This window comes from Bombina bombina, chromosome 9 (genome assembly GCF_027579735.1).
Source record: "Bombina bombina isolate aBomBom1 chromosome 9, aBomBom1.pri, whole genome shotgun sequence".
Classification (NCBI taxonomy): Eukaryota; Metazoa; Chordata; class Amphibia; order Anura; family Bombinatoridae; genus Bombina; species Bombina bombina.
Genome location: NC_069507.1, coordinates 187454452 through 187478679, shown reverse-complemented (window position 1 = coordinate 187478679; position 24228 = coordinate 187454452). Strand labels below are relative to the sequence as shown.

General features: G+C 38.1%; 1 protein-coding gene across 2 annotated transcripts in view; it reads right to left on the bottom strand.

The window, feature by feature from the left end:
* The window catches only part of DHX32 (DEAH-box helicase 32 (putative)), a 195249-nt gene extending 171405 nt beyond the window's left edge, over window positions 1-23844 (bottom strand). Inside the window, exons 1-3 of one of the 2 annotated variants that reach the window (XM_053692517.1) lie at window positions 23574-23844; window positions 17932-18009; window positions 14913-15535 (exon numbers count right to left, since the gene is read on the bottom strand). In XM_053692517.1, coding sequence (XP_053548492.1) covers window positions 14913-15203 — 291 coding nt within the window. In that variant the 5' untranslated portion in view covers window positions 15204-15535; window positions 17932-18009; window positions 23574-23844. The remainder of the gene's footprint in view (window positions 1-14912; window positions 15536-17931; window positions 18010-23573) is intronic. The other variant, XM_053692516.1, reaches the window with a different exon arrangement.
* Window positions 23845-24228: the final 384 nt, after the last annotated feature.

The window sequence follows — 24228 nt, the reverse complement described above, 5'->3', positions numbered from 1 at the left end:
TACATACATATACATACATACACACACACGGCTCAAAATTTCCACTCACTAACTCGCATTTGGCGAGTTAAACTTATGCAGTGGCGAGTAAGTTTTAGTTCAGCAGGGAGCAGAGTGGAACTCATGCTGCAGATCTGGCTCACTAATGATCTGGCTCACTAATTAAAAGTTGTTTCTGAAGCAGCTGCCTAATTAGAGAGCCGCCACTGAGCCTGATAGTCTCTCCAGACAGTCTCCTAACCCCTGCCATCATCACATCACTGCCATGCTTTTTGATTGGGGTTGGGGCGGGCTGGGTCACGCCCACTTTACTGTCAGATCAGGATGCAGCACTGAGCACGCTCAATTCAAATTGGGAATTTGTAAGTAGCTAGCAAGTGGAGTCTGGACCGGACCGGTGGCAGCTTCAATGTGGCGAGGAGAGGGATGCCGCATCCAGGAGACTCAGCAACAGGTGAGAAGAGCAGTTCCTGGCACCGGGCAGGTAGATTTTTCCCACTGTTAGCCCTGCTGTGGGATAGCAGTGCACAGAACCCAGTCAGCAAGTCACAGACCGAGAGAGTTAACACGGTATTTAAACGAATATGTCTTGGGCTGCAGTCTCATTTTATTATTACTGTAATAATAAAATGAGACTGCAGCCCAAGACACATACGTTTCAACACCTTGTTAACGCTGTAGACTAGGGTGACTGGATTGCCCCGCATGTTGCAAGTTTGTCCCAGGTCCCCAGCACCGGAATGGCAACGAGCTGATACATGTTTGGGCAGCCTTTAGTATTTATGGTTACCGTTCTCCCGCAAGCTGCAGGGTTATGAGTGAGTGATGCGCAAGCAGTACAGCACAGCCCTGTACTGTTTGCCCATTATTAGAAATCAGAGGATCAAAAGGCCAGGAGAACCCCACTCTTATACACGAAGAAACAAACAAAGTATGCGTGTAGTTGCTCTGGCAAGATGTACACAAATGAGGAGTATAGCTTAGAAAAATGATTTGCTCTCAATTGTGACACCAGTCTAAGACTATGCATAATACAAAGCTAAATGGCAGGAATACAAAATAATCTTCCAATTTGATGTGCTAATTTTTATATACAGCGTTTTGTTTTTCTTTTGCCTGGCTGCTTTTTAAACTTGGGAGGCAAAATGTGGCCAAGCAAATCTAGTAAATAATGACTAAAAATATTCTTCCAGCAACAAAATAAAACCCACAGCAGTGGCAGGTTTAACTTGGACCAGGGACATTATAAAAAAAACAAATCTGCAAATACTGGAAGGCTATTATCAACTGCTAAAAGTAAAAGGACAAGTAAAATCATGCACAGGTGTAGTGTTCAGCCCTCTGGGTGGAGACTAATTCAGTGTTGTAAACAGGCATTGGGCTATTTCAGGCCAATCCAAATGCCGAAGATGGAGGACGCAAGCCACATTCAACAATTTTCAGTCAGATTTATTATTGTGAAAATGTAACAAGCTAAGACCTGTGCAAATCCAGACCATAGTGTGTTGCACTTTCACAACAATAAAAAAATCCAGCACAGAAAATTGCCAAATGTGGCTTGTGGCCGCCATCTTCTGTATTTGGTTTGGCCTAAAACAGCCGAATGCATGTCTAGTTGATAGCTACTATAATACATAAGACGGTAAACATTGTGTCAATGACAGTCAATGCAAATAATTGCAGTTAAAACAAGAGGAGAAAATGGAAGGGAAAAAAAACTGGAGGAGAGGGGATTGGGACACAATCAGTATTAAAAAAAAAAAAAAAAAAAATATTTAAAAAGGGATAAAAACACAATGTTGCCGTTATTTTGTTGTTAATTTATTATTCTATGTATGTAATTATTTGTTAAGTTATCAAATAAAATTAAAATAAAGTTACTGCACTGGCTAAACATATGAAAAGAAGAGTGGGATCAGAAGTGGCGAGTAACATTTTTGGCCTGGCTAGAAGCTTTGGACCTGAAATTTTTAGCACTGCATAATATATATATATACACAGTTGTATGCAAAAGTTTAGGCACCCAAACACAATTTCCATGATTTTCATTTATAAATAATTGGGTGTTTGGATCAGCAATTTCATTTTGATCTATCACATAACTGAAGGACACAGTAATATTACAGTAGTGAAATGAGGTTTATTTGATTAACAGAAAATGTGCAATATGCATCCAAACGAAATTAGACAGGTGCATAAATTTGGGCACCATTGTCATTTTGTTGATTTGAATACCTGTAACTACCTAGCACTGATTCATTGGAACATACAATTGGTTTGGTGAGCCTATTAAGCCTTGAACTTCATAGACAGGTGCATCCAATCATGAGAAAAGGTGGCCAATTGCAAGTTGTTGTTCTCTTTGACTCTTTGTTGTTCTCTTTGCCTCAAAAGAGCTCTCAAATGACTTGAAAACAAAGATTGTTCAACATTACAGTTTAGGGGAAGGCTATAAAAAGCTATCACAGAGATTTAAGCTGTCAGTGTCCACTGTGAGGAACATAGTGAGGAGATGGAAGACCACAGGCACAGTTCTTGTTAAGAACAAAAGTAAAATATTGGAGAGGCAAAGAATGGTGAGAACGGTCAAAAACAGCCCACAAACCACCTACAACATCCTCTTGCTGCAGATGGTGTCACTGTGCATCGTTCAACAATTCAGCATATGGGAGAGTGATGTGGAAGAAGCCTTTTCTGCACACACGCCACAAACAGTCGCTTGAGGTATGCAAACGCACATTCGGACAAGCCAGCTTCATTTTGGAAGAAGGTGCTGTAGACTGATGAAACAAAGATTTAGTTACAGTGGGGCAAAAAAGTATTTAGTCAGCCACCAATTGTGCAAGTTTTCCCACTTAAGAAGATGAGAGAGGCCTGCAATTTTCATCATAGGTATACCTCAACTATGAGAGACAAAATGTGGAAACAAATCCAGACAATCACATTGTCTGATTTGGAAAGAATTTATTTGCATATTATGGTGAAAATAAGTAAAATGGTCACCTACAAACAAGCAAGATTTCTGGCTCTCACAGACCTGTATCTTCTTCTTTAAGAGGCTCCTCTGTCCTCCACTCATTACCTGTATTAATGGCACCTGTTTGAACTTGTTATCAGTATAAAAGACACATGTCCACAACCTCAAGCAGTCACACTCCAAACTCCACTATGGTGAAGACCAAAGAGCTGTCGAAGGACACCAGAAACAAAATTGTAGACCTGCACCAGGCTGGGAAGACTGAATCTGCAATAGGCAAGCAGCTTGGTGTGAATAAATCAAACTGTGGGAGCAATAATTAGAAAATGGAAGACATACAAGAACACTGATAATCTCCCTCGATCTGGGGCTCCACGCAAGATCTCACCCTGTAGGGTCAAAATGATCACAAGAACGGTGAGCAAACATCCCAGAACCACACGGGGGGACCTAGTGAATAACCTGCAGAGAGCTGGAACCAACGTAACAAAGGCTACCATCAGTAACACACTACGCCGCCAGGGACTCAGATCCTGCAGTGCTAGACGTGTCCCCCTGCTTAAGCCAGTACATGTCCGGGCCCGTCGGAAGTATGCTAGAGAGCATTTGGATGATCCAGAAGTGGATTGGGAGAATGTCATATGGTCAGATGAAACCAAAGTAGAACTGTTTGGTAGAAACACAACTCGTCGTGTTTGGAGGAGAGAGAGAATGCTGAGTTGCAACCAATGAACACTATACCTACTGTGAAGCATGGGGGGTGGCAACATCATGCTTTGGGGCCGTTTCTCTGCAAAGGGAATAGGACGACTGATCCATGTACATGAAAGAATGAATGGGGCCATGTATCGTGAGAGTTTGAGTGCAAACCCCTTTCCATCAGCAAGGGCATTGAAGATGAAACGTGGCTGGGTCTTTCAGCATGACAATGATCCAAAACACACCGCCCGGGCAATGAAGGAGTGGCTTCGTAAGAAGCATTTCAAGGTCCTGGAGTGGCCTAGCCAATCTCCAGATCTCAACCCCATAGAAAACCTTTGGAGGGAGTTGAAAGTCCGTGTTGCCCATTGACAGCCCCAAAACATCACTGCTCTAGAGGATATCTGCATGCAGTAATGGGCCAACATACCAGCAACAGTGTGTGACAACCTTGTGAAGACTTACAGAAAACGTTTGACCTCTGTCATTGCCAACAAAGGATATATAGCAAAGTATTGAGATTAACCAAATACTTATTTTCCACCATAATTTGCAAATAAATTCTTTCCAAATCAGACAATGTGATTGTCTGGATTTGTTTCCACATTTTGTCTCTCATAGTTGAGGTATACCTATGATGAAAATTACAGGCCTCTCTCATCTTCTTAAGTGGGAGAACTTGCACAATTGGTGGCTGACTAAATACTTTTTTGTCCCACTGTATTTGTTAATAACAAGGGGCGTTATGCATGGCGGCAAAAGAACACAGCGTTCCAAGACAAACACTTGCTAGCCACAGTAAAATTTGGTGGATGTTTCATCATGATGTGGGGCTTTGGGGCCAGTGCCAGTACTGGTAATCTTGTTAAAGTTGAGGGTCGCATGGATTCCACTCAATATCAGCAGATACTTGAGAATAATGTTGAGGAATCAGTCCACAAAGTAAGTTATGCCGGGGCTGGATATTTCAATAAAACAACGACCCAAAACACTGCTCAAAATCTACTCTGGCATTTATGCAACAAGTACAATGTTCTGGAATGGCAATCCCAGTCCCCAGACCTGAATATCATTGAAAATCTGTGGGGTGATTTGAAGCGGGCTGTCCATGCTCGGCAACCATCAAACCTAACTGAACTGGAGATGTTTTGCAAGGAGGAATGGTCCAAAATACCTTCATCCAGACACTCATTACAGGCTATAGGAAGCGTCTAGAGGCTGTTATTTCTGCTAAATGAGGCTCTACTAAACATTATTGCGATATTTCTGTTGGGGTGCCCAAATTTATGCACCTGTCTAATTTCGTTGTGACGCATATTGCACATTTTCTGTTAATCCAATAAACCTCATTTCACTACTGAAATATTACTGTGTCCTTCAGTTATTTGATTGATCAAAATGAAATTGCTGATCCAAACACCAAATTATTTATAAATAAAAATCATGGAAATTGTCAGGGGTGCCTAAACTTTTGCATACGACTGTACATATATACATAAACACACACACACACACACACACAACCACTAGAATGTTTACAACCCGGGAGGGGAAATTTAAAAAGATAACTGCACAGCATTTAAATGTCGGTCACGGTGGCTGGCTCCTTCACTGAGTGATTACTGTACTGCAGAGGCGCTAAGGCTGGATTGCTAAAGTCAGTGCACATCAGCACCCCATATAACCCCCATAAACCCCCTTCTGTAACCTACATAAGTCCCATCCGCTCCCACTGTAACCCCCTAATAAGCACCCCCTTTAACATCATAAGCACCGCCTGTAACCACCATCAGCCCCAGCGCACCCCCCTCCCTGTAACCCGCATCAGCCACAGCGCTTCCCGGCAAGTTAGCTCAATGTCGCAAGGCGGGCACGGCAAGTCAGCGGTGCGCGATGGAGCAATTTGGAACAGCTGATTTTAGGAGGTTGGGCCTCTTGTGCATGTGGAGTGACGTCACCGGAAGTGACGGGGTTCCAAATGCCGAAGAGTTTGACAATTTGACACCAGCCCTCCTGTACGTCATAGGTGACGTCAAAGGGGCGGGGCTAATGATCACCTACTATCGCGGTTTTAAATCTCATATGCGATTAATCGTGCAGCCCTACTTCATATACAGGGATAATCTTTGTTTAGAGCAGTAGTATTGAATAAGGGGGTAAAACAGAACCTCTTTATTGCTGATGCACCTTTTACCACCCCACTGAGATGTTGTGTGCATAAGGTTAAAGTACCATTTAAATACAGTAGAAAAGAACAGCATAAATCAACACTGCAAAAGAAAGAAAATGCAATAACATTTATTTTGAGGTTAAATCCAGCAGAAGATAAGGTCTGAGGGTGCAAAAGTACCTTATTGCTTGTGATACCTTTAACAATTATTTTCTTAAAGGGATATGAAACCCAAAAATTCTCGTTATTCATCAGAGCATACAAAAAAAAAAAAGTTTCAAATTTACTTCTATTATCAAATTAGCTTTGTTCCCATAATATTCTGTGTTGAAAAGACACCATGGCAGAAAATAGTGCTGCTCTAGTGCTCTTGCATATTAATAACATTGTTGCAAAAAAAAAAACTGCTGCCATAAAGCGCTCCAGATATGGGCCGGCTCCTAAGGTTATGCCCCTGCTTTTCAACAATAGATACCAAAAGAATGAAGAAAATGGATCATAGATGTAAATTAGAAAGTTGTTTTAAAATCGCAAGCTCTATCTGAATCATGAAAGAAACATTTTGGGTTTCATATCCCTTTAATTATTTTTGAATAATTACTACATTATGTAAATGATATTTTTTTATGTATTTTATCGCTACACTACTATACATGTAATATATAGCTAAACAAACATGAAAGGTACGTTAGAAATACAAGTTGTATTTAAACACGTGTTTGTACATATACTTTGTGAAGGCGTCAGCACAGTCTGGATTAAAGGGCAATTATAGTACAGAAATGACACCCTCTAATTTGCAACCGCCATTGGTTTAGCAGCTATATTTGCTCAGGACCTGCAATTCTCTGTTACTTTAGCAAAGAGGTTAAGCACTTGCTTAGTACATGGAACCTAAGCTGCTTTGGAGCCCTTGCGGGGCAGGTTCTCACATACCTCTGAGTTGGAGAGAGAAATCACCCCGAACATGCTTGCTCGCAGTGATTGACAGGTCCTTCTCTCGCGCAAGAGAAGGCGGTGACATTACATACTCAATCGAGAGTGTAAGGTTACATACAGGAAGAGGACGTACAGGGTCCACTGCCCATTTGCTGTGAAGCTGTGCAGACAGGTTCTCAAGCTGAAGAAAATGAGGTCCATAGCATTGCAGGGCCGCTAGTGCTAAAATTACATGCTCTAATTAACCTTTTCCTAATGTTAGGATGTTCCATGCCGTCCTAATGGTGCAGGTCTTTAGCGCTGTTAGGACACTATTGGAATGTACTAGCCTTTTAACTGTACTGAAGCCAACGGCGCTTACGGAATGGGATCAGGTCATCGTGGGCGGCCGCGTGCCTAGCGTTGTAGGCTCGCCCCCCCCGACCCCATCTTATCATTGAAAACTCATGATCGCGTGATTTCAATTTGTTTACAAATCCGGCATGAAAGGGTTAATTAAAGGGACACTCAAGTCAATATAAACTTAAGATTCTGACAGAGCAGCAGTTTTAAGATACTTTCCAATTATATACATTACACTGGCAAAAATGCTTCTAGTAAAAGTGATCCCTGTTTTAGCATTAGCATTTCTCCCTGCATGTTAAACATACTGTAGAGAGATATTCTCAGGGAACCAGAATTGTAAATACTGCAGCTGCTCAGAGAGCCAGTGGGGGGCTGTATCTGGCAAACGGTGATTACCAGATAATCCAAGAAACTTAGACTCTCTGATCAGGTGCTGTATTTAAAAATGGTGGTTCACAGAGCATACTTAAATACACTCTTGAAACAGCTATAGCTTTTACTAGAAGCATTTTTGCCAATACATGTATATTGCAAAAATGATTCTATTTAACAATGTAATTTTTAGAAACGTTTCAATTAGTTTATTTTATGTAATATACCTTGTTCTCTTGGTATCCTTTAGTCATTGATAACAATGACTACACAGACATCTCTTGTCATTGTCTCACTAGATGTGTTCAGCTAGACTCCTGTTGTGCACTGCTTCCCTGGAGCTGACTTTAACCATGTGTTTCCCTTTTACAGATGTTATGTAGGTGCAATGATAAAATGTTCAAACAGAGCATTTTCTTTTTGCAGTTGTGTTTAGTTATTTTTTTTTTAAATGCTAATAGATGAAGGGCACAGAAATCTGTTAAATAAAAAAATGTAATAAATTAGCTGAAAAATAAGTTTGTGTAATTGTATCTATGGCCTTACCTTCTATATAAAATACATTACAGCATTTTCATATTGTTTCTTTATGTCCCTTTAAACAGGGAAGATTTCACCATGGCAGGGATGTTTATGTGATTGCTTTAAATCGGGACTGTACCGGCTTAAACATTCTGTCTCTTCATCTTCTAGATTGTAAAATTCCCACGGGAATAGGGCCCTCAATTCCTCCTGTATTTGTTTGTAAATTTTGTCCTGTCTCTTAGAAGTTTTATATTATTGTTTTATTTAAATGAATTGTATCCATGGACAGCGCTGCGGAATATGATGGTGCTTCATAAATAAAGTATAATAATAATAATCTTATAAAAGCTGTGTCACGTTTGGCACTTGCTTATTTAAAGAGATTAGTAAGCAAATCAAGAAAATTGTGCACCATATGAAAGAATTAGGAATTACCTAGGCACAGAAAACTGTCCATTTTATATAAATCTGCTACTGAGAAACTACAGATGACTTGGCTAAATCAGACATTACCTGCTATTACATGACTAAGGGGAGCAGCTCTGAATATAGGAAGTCATTAGTCTAATTTTAGGATTATTTAGTAAAATTAGTTGTAAGGGAGGGGTACAAGGTGGAGCGGTCACACAAATAGCATTTATGTGCGTTATATAGCACAACAGTGATTCAATATTGCTGTTTGGTCCATAACATGGAGTCAGTATATGATGTACGGTCACTAGTGAAAACATTGTAATAAAACTTTAAGGTACATAATATAAATTTAAACCAAAACAATATAAAGGATTTTTTTTTTTTAGTAGCAAGGATTAAAGGACACATTGTAGTAGCTTTTGCGAGTTCTTGTAGAAATGAGATGCACATACACTTGCAACCAGATAAGGATACAGCTACCGTTTTCACATCCGTGAACTTTAAGGGCTTGATTTATCATGCTATGTCAGACAGATTCCGGAATTCAGCATTGCACAAGAGCGCTTTTGTATAACGCCGCCCCCTGCCTGCACACAGCCAATCACGTGTGGGCTGGAGCTGTCAATCTCCACGGTCGGATGAGACCGGGGAGATAGAAATTCTCCACTGAAGAGGTTAGGGAAGCAGCTGGCTGATGACCGCAGCTTGATAAATACAGACTGCAGGTTCTCTTTTGAGAACCTGCAGTCGTCGGCGGGCGAAGGAAGGCGAAGCCTTTGATAAATCGACCCCTAAAACAAGCTTTGAACTGTACCAATAGCTTGATTCTCTTTATGTGTATTCTGGCTCATGGCTACTATTATTCAGATGCCAATGCACATTTTGAGATTTGTTTTTCTCCCAACAAAAACGTACAATACTTATACTATGGTTGTAACTTTATGTCCCAAAAATGGCAAATACACATTTGTCAATGTACGTGACATATATAGAGCAGGTTCCCAATACTAGAATCAGAACAAATCAGAGTTTAAAATCTCTGCTTACTTTGTGACTTGAACTAGCTGTGTTTGCCAGTTGAAATAACCATTTTGAATAAAAAATAAAAAGAATACTGCATTATTTTCTATAAAAAAAAAAATGTATATAAACAAGAGGCAGCAGCAGGACTCAACTTCCCAACTACTTGTTTATTTTGTCTCTTTAATGTTTTCCAAATTACTTGTTATATTAGTCCCCTACCACTAAATGTATTGGAAATTGCACCTTTAGGTTTATTGTAGCAATTAAAAATTAAAATGTAATTACCTAAGTATTGGCCTTTGTGTATGCAGATATAGAGAGATAAGAGATTAAGGTATTTGCGCATAGAGAGATAAGATCTTACTGAAAAGCTTTCCAAGCTGCTGCAGGATCACCCTTTCAAATAGACTGGGCTCTCTCTCCCACCCCCCATGGAAAGTTGATTTCTGCAACTGCCTCTTGTTTACTTTGACTTATTTATAACCAATACTGCAGTAATTACATATTCAGTAGGTAGCAGTATTAACAGGCAAAAGCAACTATTTCAAATGACAACATAAAAATGCTGTTTGTAAACAATTGTATACACTCCAGCAGGTAACATGGAACATTGGGAACATATTAAAGGGCTAAAAAAAATGTACAACACAATATCCCTCTATGAGAGGCAGATAGAGGTAAAGAAACAAAAAGGTAAGAAGCATAACACATAAAGGCAGGTGGCATTTAAAAGTACATACAATTAATACAGTGCCCTCCAATAATATTGGCACCCTTGGTAAATATGAGCAAAGAATGCTGTGAAAATTTGTCTTTATTGTTTAACCTTTTGATAAAAAAATAAATAAATACAAAAATACTCTGCTCCCATAGATAAACAATTGCAAACAGTTTTATCCCAATATCTTTGTTAAATAAATGTGTGGCACAATTATTGGCACCCTTTTAGTCAATACTTTGTGCTACCTCCTTTTGCCAAGATGACACCTGAGTCTACTCCTATAATGCCTTATGAGGTTGGAGAAAACATGGTAAGGGATCTGAGACCATTGCTCTATACAGAATCACTCCAGATCCTTCAAATTTTGAGGCTGATGCTGGTGGACTCATCTCTTCAGTTCACCTCACAGGTTTTCTATGGTTCCAGTCAGGGGACTCGGATGGCAATGGCAGGACCTTGATTTTGTGGTCAGTAAACCATTTATGTGTTGATTATGATGTATGTTTTGGATCATTGTCCTGCTGGAAAACCAACCATAGCCCATTTTAAGCTTTCTGACAGAGGCAGTCAGGTGTTTATCAAATATCAACAGATATTACATGGAGTCGGTGATGCCATGTATTCCAACAAAATGTCCAGGTCCTCTGGCAGAAAAACAGCCGCAAAACATTAAAGAGCCAGCACCATATTAAACCCTGGGTATGAGGTACTTTCCCATATGGCTACCTGTCTGTGTGCGCCAAACCCACCTCTGGTGTTTATTGCCAAACCCCATCCAATTTGAAGTGCCAGGAGTGTCTGGCAAACTGAAGACCCTTGAGTTTGTGCTTGGATGAGAGTAGAGGCTTTTTTCTTGAAACCTTTTCAAACAACTTGTGGTGATGTAGGTGACGTTGGATTGTGGTTTTGGAGACTGACCTCAAGACACAGCTAACTTCTGCAATTCTCCAGCTGTTATCCTTGGAGATATTTTGGCCACTCAAACCATCCTCTTCACTGTGCATTAAAGGGACACAATCAAAATTAAACTTTCATTATTGAGATAGAGCTTGCTATTTTAAACAACTTTCCAATTTACTTCAATTAACAAAAATGTGCACACAGTCTTTTAGGGATGCACCGAAATTTCGGCCGCAGAAAGTTTCGGCCAAAAATTGCATTTTTGGTTATTTCGGTTTTCGGTTTTTTTTCCTTTTACTTTCGGTAAAAATATTGTGTAGCATATTTCAAATTTGGTGCCAGCCTAGAACTGGTGTTTGAGTTCATTACTTGACTTACTGTTTTACATATAATAGTTTTCTAGGACTATACTTTATTTTGATAATTGGAAAAAAAACCTGGTTAAATCTGATTCTGTTACACAGAACTAAATAAAGAATAATACTAGCGATGCACCAAAATTTGGCCCGCCGAAAATGTGCAATTCCAATTTCAGCCCAAAGATGAGCAAAATGGCTAAAAATGTACAGCCCTCCCCTGTTCTATTGAGTTAAATGTCTATCCTTAGCATAAGGTGAGCAGCACAGCACTGCATAGTACACAGAGCACACACATTAGTACCATGACATGATGATATTTGAAATCAGCAGTGCCCTATTTTTTTTTAGAAGGAAACCAAAAGTTCTGAATACAGTATTCAAAGGAGGATAAGTTTATAAACACTTGATATTATCAGACACAGCCCTAAGCACACACAGTAAATATGTATAAGCCTTATATACAGTGCTCATACATCAACCTTATGTGCATAGACACCCTATTCGCCTGAGGCAAATATGCGTGCACACTATATATGCATAAGTCCCAAGCTCGCACACAGTTGGTACAAATTAGCACCCACCAGACAGTGTATACAAAAAAGCACAGTAACTTTCTATAACCACCTTGCACGTAAGGTCGTAGCTAAGTCCGGTGGTCCTGGTGATAGGCAGACTCCATTTGGGGCTCCGGACATATAATCTGACGGGTCAGTGTGAGACCCAAACCAGGAACTAAGCGGAGATACAATGAGAGACGATCAGGTGCAGCCACGCCCATCGCACGGATAACTAACCCAAAAACAAAACACATATCCACCTCGTATTGTCTGGCTATAACCACGCTCTCCCTTGTAGAGCTTCACCAGTTTCACTGCAGATCACGCCCTACGGTACAAGTGACCACACCCATTTGTTGGAGCTTTCCCGCCTACAAACTCTCTCAGCTACACACACACACTGTAGTTAAAAAAAGAAAAAAAAAAATGTGGTTTTGTTTCGGTTTTCGGCCAGGGGCATCCTCAATTTTCGGTATCGGTTTCGGTCCAGAATTTTCATTTCGGTGCATCCTAGTCACCAGCTCCTGCTGAGCATGTGCAAGAATAAGTGTGTATGCATTTGTGAATGGCTGATGGCTGTCACATGGTACATGTATGCATTTGTGATTGGCTGATGGCCATCGCATGGTACAGGGGGAGTGGAAAAAGACAATTTTTAAAATTATCAGAAAAACAATCTACTACTCATTTGCAGTTCAGACTAAGTGCTATTGCATTGTCTTGTTATCTTGCATTTGTTGATTATGCAAATCTACTATGTTGACTGGTCCTTTAAGACAATATAGACATGTGTCCCCTTCCAGGTTGATTCATAACATTTCCAGTTGACTGGAACTTTTAAATTATTGCCCTGCTGGTGGAAATGGGCATTTTCAATGCTTTTGCTATTATCTTACAGCCACTTCCCATTTTGCAAAGGTCAACAACCTTTTGCCGCACATCACAGCTATATTCCATGGTCTTACCCATTGTGATAAATGACTAAGGGAATTTGGCCTATGTGTTGCCTCATATTTATACCCCTGTGAAACAGGAAGTCATGGCTGAACAATTTCCTGTTCCTAATCACCCAGGTGTACTATAAAATGTAAAATATCAATGGGAATATACTTCAAATATATTTGTCTCATATGAATTCATAGGGGGTTTCAATAATTGTGCCACACATATTTAACAAATATTGTTTTTTTGGTATTTAAAAAAAAAAAAAAAAAAAATTGTGTATCCATGAGAGCAGAGTATTTTTGTGTATTTTTTAATTTTTTTTTTAACAAAAAAAAATCAAAAACAAAAGGATAAACAAAGAAAATGTTCACACCCTTCTTTGCTCATATTTACCAAGAGTGCCAATATTAGTGGATGGTACTGTAGGTCAGATAGAACATGCTCATTTAGGAAACATTTTCATACACTTCAATTATCAAATTTACTTTTCAATTTACTTATGTTATCAAATGTATATCATTCTCTTAGTATCCTTTGCTGAAAAGGCTCAAAAAGCAGCAAATCACTGCTGCCAGCTTCCTGATAGTTGGTGGATATATATGCCTCATTATTGTCCCCAGATGTGTCCAGCTGGCTCCCACTAGTGCATTCACAAGAGGCATAAATGTGCAGTTACCAATCACCAGCCAGCTTCCAGGTACTGAGCCTTCCTAGGTATGCTTTTCAACAAAGGGTACCAAAAGAACAAAGTAAATTAGCTAAAAGAAGTAAAGGGGAAAGTTGTTTAAAATTGCACGCTCTATCTAATGAAAACAATTTAGTTTTCTGCAAGCAATAGCTCAATAATAAAATAGCCAAAATATATTTTTCTTTTGCACATTTATCCTTCTTATAGTGATATTAAACAGCATAAAATTGTAATATAAAATGTTTATGTGTGGTAAAAATAAATAAATCTTTGCAATATACTTTCATTATTTATTTAGTGCAGAGTAATGTAGTTCTGAAAATGGCTGGTTTTCCACAGAGTCTCTATAAAGTAACAGACACCCACCCCCATGTTTAAATTCAAGTTTTCCCATTAGCTACATTTCCTGCTAATGAAAATACAAAACAAAAACAAAAAAAACAGGCAATAAAAGAAAACTGTCCAAACAAGGCTGTGTGGAACATAGGATTATCTAAAAAGGTTTCCAAACAGGCACTTCCCAAGGTGCTGAAGCAAAAATCAGTCGGTTCCTAAGCTTACATTCCTGCTTTTTCAAATAAAAATACAAAGAGAATGAAGAAAATTTGATAATTGGGTAAATTAGAAAGTTGCATGCTCTATCTGAATCATGAAAGAAAAAAAATTGGGCTTCATATCCCTTTAAACAGGGACAGTCAACTCCAAAATGTTTATTGTTTAAAAAGATAGATAATCCCTTTATTACCCATTTACTAGTTTTGCATAGCTGACACTGTTATATTAATACACTTTACCTCTGATTACCTTGTATCTAAGCCTTTTCTGATAGCCATGGGATAAGGTTGCTATTTATTTATTTATTATCTATTGACTTTAAATTTTAGTCAATTGGTGCAATGTCAGCCACAACTCCACTAGAGAGAGCACAATGTTATCTATATGGTCCACATGAATTAGCCTGGTCTTGTTGTGAAAAGCTAATAAAAAAAGCATGTGATAAGAGGGTGTCTTTAGTGGCTTAGAAACAGTCAGAAATTTAGAGGTTTAAATGTTTATAATGTATAATACTATAATGATGTAGGTTGTGCAAAGCTAGGGAATGGGTAGTAAAGGCGTTATCTATCTTTTTAGACAATAACAATTTTGGTGTAGACTGTCCCTTTAAGTAACAGATCAATAGATTGAGATATTTCTTTCAGTGGATTTCTTCTACAGTGTTAAGAATTTCAGACATTTATAAAAAGACAAAAAAGTGCTTAGTATCGTCTAAATACTTACTTGAGAACTCTTTCCAATCTTTGCTCGTCCTGACACTACGACAACCTGGTTATGAAGTAAACTTTCCATAAAGGCATATTTAGATTTCCAAATGGGGAGTTCTTCCCTTTGTTTTAAAAGTTTGTAAAAACGGGATGAGTACGGTAAACCATCAAACGGATTCAACTCTAAACCGTCAAGCGCCCCATCTTCATTATCGCTTGAATCTGTCACATCTGAAAAACAGCTCTTCTCAGCAGAATCAGAGATTAAATCACTGTCGTGCTCAGTAGTTCCCTGCGTAAAGGCCATGGCCGGATAATTGGTAAAAAGTTTTCCATGAAGTCATCCAACGATCACAAAAAGATACAACAGTTCTTCCATCTAAACATTATCCAGTTCTGTGCTTTGGATTTTGTTTTTCTCTTCAGTTGTCAAAATTTTTTGCCTCATCCACACATGGAAGAGCCCAGTTGATTCAATTTAAAAAAAAAATATTCTTGTATTATAAATAAATCCAGCTTTTATAAAACGCAGTGCTGCCGTTTCCTCTTTGTACCGTGGTGTAACTGCTGTTGTCTAAAGAATGATTAAGCAGAGTGTACTGGCCAGCCCACTGTTACACGTGTCTGGATCCTGATTGACTATGAATAGAAAGCAACAGGGGTGAGGTTATTGTGATTGCTGTGATTGTCATGTGGTTTTACTAATCTAGTAACAATGACAAGAAAAGAAGTGAAAAGGATTGCCATAAACACTTATTTCTGCCTTATACAACAAATGAAATTCTAGATACTCTTTATTAATAAATATATATATAAATATATATATATATATATATATATATATATATATATATATATATATATATATATATATATTTTTTTAATATTATTATTTTTAAATTAAAGGGACACTGAACCGAAATCTCTTCTTTAATGATTCAGATAGAGCATGCAATTTTAAGCAACTTTCTAATTTACTCCAATTATACATTTTTCTTTGTTCTCTTGCTATCTTTATTTGAAAAAGAAGGCATCTAAGCTTTTTTTTTTGGTTAAGAAATCTGGACAGCACTTTTTTATTGGTGGATGAATTTATCCAGCATACCAGCAAGGACAACCCAGGTTGTTCACCAAAAATGGGCCGGCATCTAAACTTATGTTCTTGCATTTCAAATAAAGATACTAAGAGAATGAAGACAATTTGATAATAGGAGTATATTAGAAAGTTGCTTAAAATTGCATGCTCTAGCTGAATTATGAAAGAAAGAAATTTGGGTTCAGTGTCCCTTTAAGGACTATTCTAATGCAAATTAAATGGTCTAATTTAACCACAAAGGGGTTAAAACCTAGCTGAAGTCCCAATCTGGGGCAGCAGCATATTGCAGATTTTGAGCAGGACTTGAACAATAAACCAATTAGGAATGACATACGCATGTATCTGCTAGTTGCTTGCTGTGTCCTGCTCAGTAGCTGCAATGTGTTTTGACACCCAGATATGACACTTCAGTTTGAACACTTATGTAAAAATAACATGCTATAATGATTTAAAGGGACACTCAAGTCATAATTAAACTTTCATGATTCAGACAGAGCATGCAATTGTAAGCAACTTTCCAGTCTACTTCCATTAACAAAAATGTGCACATTCTATTTATATTTACACTTTTTAAGTCACCCGTTCCTACTGAGCATGTGCAAGAAATCACAGAATATATGTATATGCATTTGTGATTGGCCGATTGCTGTCACATGATACAACAGGAGTGGAAATAGACATAACTGAAAATTGTCAGGGGAAAAAATAAATAAAAATCTACTACTCATTTGAAGTTCAGGTTTTGTTATCATGCATTTGTTGATTATGCAAAGCTACTTATTTACTGGTCCTTTAAAGGGACAGTCTACTTTAAAATTGTTATTGTTTAAAAAGATAGATAATGCCTTTACTACCCACTCCCCAGCTTTGCACAACCAACATTGTTATATTAATACTGTATAACCTCTAAGATTGCTTGTTTAAGTCCCTACATGCCACCCCTTATCTCAGTGCTTTCTTTAGCTTTTTACAATATTACACTACAGCCAGGTAGTGCTAGTTCATATATGCCATATAAATAACATTGTGCTCACTCCCATAGAGACTGATAATGGGTTTACAAGAACCAGCACTAATGGACTAATATGCAAGATTGTAAAATCTATAAAAAAAAAAACTCTAATATAAGGGTATACAGTACACACTGTGGAATAAGAAACTCACCAAGAAATGAAGTAATTACAAAAGTGTCTGTTTACTGTAATAACACCCCCCTCCAAAAAAAAACCACAACCCACAAACATTAAAACACAATATAACAATCACCAAATGCATATTAAAAACACAATGCAAAAGCACTTAAATTTAGATTTTTGTCTGACAAGTTTAAAAGTCAGTACAATTTCCCCTCCCTTTGCACCATGTGACAACCCTCAGCCAAATGAATATATTGTGTGAACTCTTGCACATGTCAGCTGGTGCCTCAGAAAGTGTGCATATAAAGAGACTGCACATTTATATCATGGAAGTGATTTAGAAAGCTGTGTACAATTGTATGCTCTACCTCAATCCGGAAGGTTTAAAAAGTTTGACTTTAGTGTACCAAAACAGTAATATTAACAGCTACACTATAACAACCACCTTACGTTTGAAATCAAATACAAGGGGTGAAATAATGGAAATTAAAAAGAAATAAAGGGGATACTCTCTTGTAAAAATAAAATATCAATGAGCAGCATGTCACTATAGATAAATTGTGCACAAACATACATTTCCTGTGGTTTTAAACAGTTTTGATTTTTGGTTTTCATGTGCTACACAATGTCAATATGTATTTACAAATTTCACTGCAACTCTGCCAAGTATCATGGGAATTATGCTGTGGACCTATTTACATTTTATATTCTTTTTATTGAATTATAGGCTATAAATAGTTCTAAAGCACTGGCTTTCAAACCTGTTCTCAAGCCTCCCCAACAGGTCAGGTTTTCAGGATTACCTTGGGCGAAAACACGTGCTGATTATTTCATCTGTGCTCCAGTTCAGAAATCCTCAAAATCTGGCATGTTATGGATGCCTGAGGACAGGTTTGAAAACAAGTGTTATAAAAAGCAACTGCTTTGGTATGTTCTGATTAAAGGGACAGTTTACTCAAATATTTTCTCCCCTTTAATTTGTTCCCAACTATCTACTTTACCTGCTGGAGTGTATTAAATTGTTTACAAGTATTTCCATTAAAAAACAAACAAAAAAAAACAGTCAACCTAAAAAATGTTCCAACTTTTTTAGATAATGTTTACAATACTTGGAGTGAACAATGTAAAATTAGCAGGCTAAATAAACTATTTTAAATGCCAATATAAGGTTAAAGGGACAGTCAACCTCAAAAATGTTCCAACTTATTTAGATAATGTTTGCAACGATTAGTACTGCAATCATTATCCCAATGTGGATAGATATATAGTGGGAAAGTAAAATACTTACTAGTTCATCGTTTGCCGTTTTGAGATGGCCGCCTGAGCCCTCCTACCCCCAAACGTCAACCTGATTATGTACTTATCTTCACCATCAAACTACTCGATCCTGCGTGGTCCCTCGATTTGTGCATGCGCAATGCGCTGTTTATGCTGAAGGGGGATAGTTCTGTAAGTAACTAAAAATGACCACTCAGAATCATAGCTCGTTTATTTAACTGCTTTACAAAACCATTGCTTTATTAACCATGTCTGCATGCTGCATACAAGAACCACTATGAGTGGTCATTTTTAGTTACTTACAGAATTATCCCCCTTCAGCACGCGCAAATATCGGGACCACGCAGGATCGAGTAGTTTCATGGTGGAGATGAGTACATAATCAAGGTGACGCTTGGGGGCTCAAGCAGCCATCTCAAAATGGCCGAAGATGAACTAGTAACTATTTTTACTTTCACACTACATATCTATCCACAGTACTAATCGTTGTAAAAATTATCTAAATAAGTTGGAACATTTTTTAGTTTGACTGTCCCTTTAACCTTATATTGGCAATTGAAATAGTTTATTTAGCCTGTGGTATCCCCACCCATCCTAAAAGTATAGCCAGTAGAAGAAATTACACTCCCAGTGGGTTATAAAAAAGAGATAAGGTAATAAAAATTTTAATTTTACATTGTTCACTCAAAGTATTGTTGATTGGTTTATGGACAGATATAAGATAAGATAATTAAGCAGGTATATGTACACAATGTAATAAAGTAATGCAATCTGATTACTTAAAAGCTCAACCCATTTTATTAGGTTGTGGCTTCAAAACACAAAATCAGCTAATTCATATAAACAAGCAAATAAGCCTAAAAAGTAAATCTCATACATTTTATACTCTGCAGTTGTAAAAAAGTTTTTCTTCAAAAAAAACTTACCTTTTAATCCTGGCAGCCACTCCAGCACTTCCTCCGCCCGTCACAAGCCGTCTTTGCGGGTCCAAAATGACATATCCGGCTTCCTCCAATCATAGCGTTGCATCAGGCCAAGATTCCCCCGGGGGGGGGGGGGGGGAGCTGTGATTGGAGGAAGCCCGATTTGTCATTTCTGACGTCTGCAGAGGCTTCCGACGGCCGGGGGAATCGCTGGAGCGGCATTCAGGATTAAAAGGTAATTTTTTGAAGAAAACAGTTAAAGGGACAGTCAAGGCCCAAAAAAACTTTTATTTTTCAAATAGGGCATGTAATTTTAAACAACTTTCCAATTTACTTTTATCAACAATTTTGCTTTGTTCTCTTGGTATTCTAGTTGAGAGCAAACCTAGAAAGGCTCATATGATAATTTCTAAGCCCTTGAAGGCCGCCTCTAATCACATGCTTTTGTATTTGCTTTTCACAGCAGGGGAGAGTAGTTCAGGTAAACCATATAGATAGCATTGTGATCACGCCCGTGAGTTGTGGCAGACACTGCACTAATTGGCTAAACTGCAAGTCAATAGATAATAACTAAAAGTCATGTGATTAGGGGCGGTCAGAAGATGCTTAGATACAAGTTAGTCACAGAAGTAAAAAGTCTATTTCTATAACAGTGTTGGTTATGCAAAACTGGGGAATGGGTAATAAAGGGATTATCTATCTTTTTAAACAACAAAAATTCTGGTGTTAACTGTCCCTTTAAATGTCAATTTTGATGAATTAAAGTGCCCTTGTTTTTAAGGTGAATGTAAATTTTGATGCTAAAGTGCCCGGTTAAAAAAAAAAAAAAAAAAAATTAAAAACAGGGGAACTTTAATTCATCAAAATTTACATTTCACTCGTGCTGTGAAAAAAAAAAAAACAACTTACCTTTTAATCTTGACAGCAGCTCCAGCTTACTCCACCCATCACAAAGCCTCTTCCTGGGTCTAAAATGATAAATCCGGCTTCCTCCAATCACGGCATTGAATTCCTCGGGGGGGGGGGAGCCGTGATTGGAGGATGACCTTTCCATAATTTCTGACATCAGATGCGATGACCGGAGGAAGCTGGAGCTAATCTTAAGTTTAAAAAGGTATTTCTTCACAACAAGTGAAATGTAAATTTTGATGAATTAAAGTACCCCTGTTTTAAATCAAATTTTTAAAAACCGGGCACTTTAGCATCAAAATTTACATTCACTTTAATATGTTTATTAAAAACCGGGCACTAATGCATCAAAATGGACCTTCACTTTAAGGGAAAAACCATTTTATAGTATACTGTCCCTTTAACATATAATACTCTTATCTGATGTACCTGAGTGATTTTGTTTGTACTGTGAGAAAGGTCACACATAAGGGATGGGCTGTGTGCTCAGACAGGTCTCTGGAGGTTTATTACTTAGGATATCAGAGGTCAGCCCTCTGACAATACCTCCTTCTCGCTATATAGTTAGAAAAAGGTAAGTTACCAAGAAGAAATTATGTCTAGAGTTTTTAGCCTATAATGAACACAAACATTTATTTTATAATCAATTGTTTATATTTTGGGCTGCATGTGAGGACAGTATTAACAATGACTATAATTTTCATTAAAGGGACAGTCTACTCTACACTAAAATTGTTATAGTTAAAAAAGATAGATAACGCCTTTACTACCATTCCCCAGCTTTGCACAACCAACATTGTTAGATTAATATACTTTATAACATTTAAACCTCTAAATTTCTGCCTGTTTCAAAGGCTCTATCTATTGCCAGCCTCTTAATCACATGCTTTTGTATTTGCTTTTCACAACAGGAGACTGATAGTTCATGTGGGCCATATAGATAACACAGTGTTCACGCCTGAGAAGTTAGCACAACACAGTACTAAATGCAAGTCAATAGATAATAAATAAAAAAAAGTCATGTGATCAGGGGGCGGTCAGAAGATGCTTACAAGGTAATCACAGAGGTAAAACGTGTAATTAATATAACAGTGTTGGTTGTGCAAAACTGGGGAATGGGTAATAAAAGGGATTATCTTTTAAAACAATAAAAATTCTGGTGTAGACTGTCCCTTTAAACAGTATGGCCTAGTTTCCATTGAGGTGGTAAATTGTGGAAACTGGTGATAAAAGCATATATCTCTATTAAAGTCTATGGATAATTTTTATAGTACACCCAGTTACCACACCTCAATGGAAACTAGGCCTTTGGTGGAACTAGAAGTTTAATAGTTGATTACTGGATGGGGTGCAATGCATAACATCAATATCTGGTAGCCAATGTGTTAACATTTTACACAAAACAGAAAATGCACTAATGTGTGTAAGCATTAGATTATTGCACTATTGTTTGCATATAACTGCAGACAGATTAAACACATAGTAAGCGTCATCTTGGGAGCAGCAATACACTACTGGGAGCTTCCAATCACTATCTAGTTTTATGCATTTCATTGCTGCTCCTAAGCCTACCTCGGTAAGATTTTATACTAAGAGAACAAAATAAATGTGATAATATAAGTTATTGAAAAGTGTCTTAACATTGCATGCTCTGTCTGAAACACAAAAGCTTAAAGGGACACCCTTTTGTGATTCAGATAGAGCATGCAATTTTAAGCAACTTTCTAATTTACTCCTATTATCTATTTTTCTTCATTCTCTTGCTATCTTTATTTGAAAAAGAAGGCATCTAAGCATTTTTTTTTGTTCAGAACTCTGGACAGCACCTTTTTTATTGGTAGATTAATTTATCCACCAATTAGCAAGGGTACCAAAAATTCAGCAAGGTTCACCAAAAATGGGCCGGCATCTAAAGTTTCATTCTTGCATTTAAAATAAAGATACCAAGAGAATGAAGAAAATTTGATAATCAGAGTAAATTAGAAAGTAGCTTAAAATGTCATGCTCTGTCTGAATCCCAAAAGAAAAAAAATTTGGGTTCAGTGTCCCTTTAACCCCTTGAGTGCCAACGACGGCTCTGAGCCGTCAGAGTTTCCCACTCAGATGCTAATGACATCTCAGAGCCGTCGCTAGCACTCTCCCACATTGAGGGAGATCTGGGGGCTCACACCCGCTCCTACCCCGGTGATCGTGCCTATGAAGTGACAGGCATCGCTGGGGCTTCACGTTTTGCGCGGTGACGTCACCGCACAACTTTATTAACAAGTAACAATACAAAGTATAGGGAAAGGGGGCATGCTGCTTAGACACCTGTATCTCAGGCATCTAAGCAGTTACAGACCCCCAAGACCCACCATTGGAAAGGTAATCGCCTAACCTTTCCAATGGTGTACGTCTTGGGGATCTGAAAAAATATATATAAAAGTTAAAAAAAAAAAAAATTCAATCACCTTAGCACCCAGGTGGGAAAGTGCTTAGCACTCAAAGGGTTAATTTTGACTTCCATGTCCATTTACAGGAGAGAGGAATATATGGTATTGGAAGGTGTGATATGTACATAACAGGATTGGTGCTGTGATGAATTAATTTGCTATTCTCCTACATAGATGGATGAGAGCTACAATTAAAATCAGGGGGGGGGGGGGGAGGGGTGTTTTTTCCATGTATGTGCTTCCAATTATCCACCTTACATACTGGAGTGTATTACATCTTTTAAAAATAGCTCTGTTCATTTATTTTTTATTTGAAATTGCTGCTTTTGCTTGTTAAAAGCAGCACCTACACTGTAAATATCAATAATGCAGTGTTATCTATAGAAAAGATATGTAAACAAGACCCAGCAGGAAGAAATCATTTAAAAGGGTGTTCCAGCAGTTGCTTGTAATAATGACACTTTCCTGAATACATTGTCACTTTAACGATTTGCATGTAAACATGTAGATTTAATATGAATTATTGTTGCTCTTTATATACACCTCAGAGAAATTGTAAATGTTAGAGGAACCAACCAACATTTCCCCATTTATAATAAGCTAAAAAAACACAAATGTTTGTTATATTCAACCTTTAAAAAAAAAAAAAGTGTAGATCTTAACTCATTGGTTGCCACAGAGCACTGCAATGCATAACAGCCCTCTAGTAATTAAAGGGTTAACGCAAATCTGTTAGTATTTTCCTGATTATTATTCTCATTCTCATGATACAAAAAAATACAGAAATATAAGGTTTGTTTGTGGTGCGGAAGCTCAGGGTAAAACCTGTACGGCCTGCTTTGTGCAAAGCTAATATTGACATCAGTTTCTCTCCTGCAAAGTAACAGAGAAATAGCTACTCACGCAGATCCTTCTTATTCCTGCTGCTCTCGTACTTCCAATGGCTTCAGCTGTATGACCTCTGCTCCTGCACAGATTAGGGAGGGGAGTGTTTACCAGCCTTTGTGGGACGCAGCTATCATCCAGGCACAGTAAAGGCTACCCGGGTAACTGCAACTAGTAAAGGCTGCAGGGAAATCAGATAGGCGCTGCAGCTGAGCTATAAACACACCTATTCAGGGACAGGCCTAGACAGGCTTCCTCATTACGTCCTGACGTGACAAATATGCTTGTTCTGCTGACACACAGGGCAACAGTGCTACAATGTCAGTGTACACACCTGTCAGCTCCAACTGCTGCTGGTGTCATGTTCAGCTGCTTGTAGTTGGGTTAGGGAGTGTGAATATATATATACAGTATATGGTTGTATATACAGTGAGGACACGTGGGCTGTATCATGACATTGACAGATACTCCTACAACTGCAATTTACCTGGATAAGGTGACCAGATTTTTAATATGAAATCCGGGGACCTTTTTTTTTTTTTTTGGCAAATTATATATTTTTTTTATTTATTTGTGATTATCCACTAACTGCAATTTTGGAGGGAGATTTTGGGACAAGAAGGGAGACAGAGTGACAGGCACAGAGGGAGAGAGAGCGAAAGACAGACAGAGA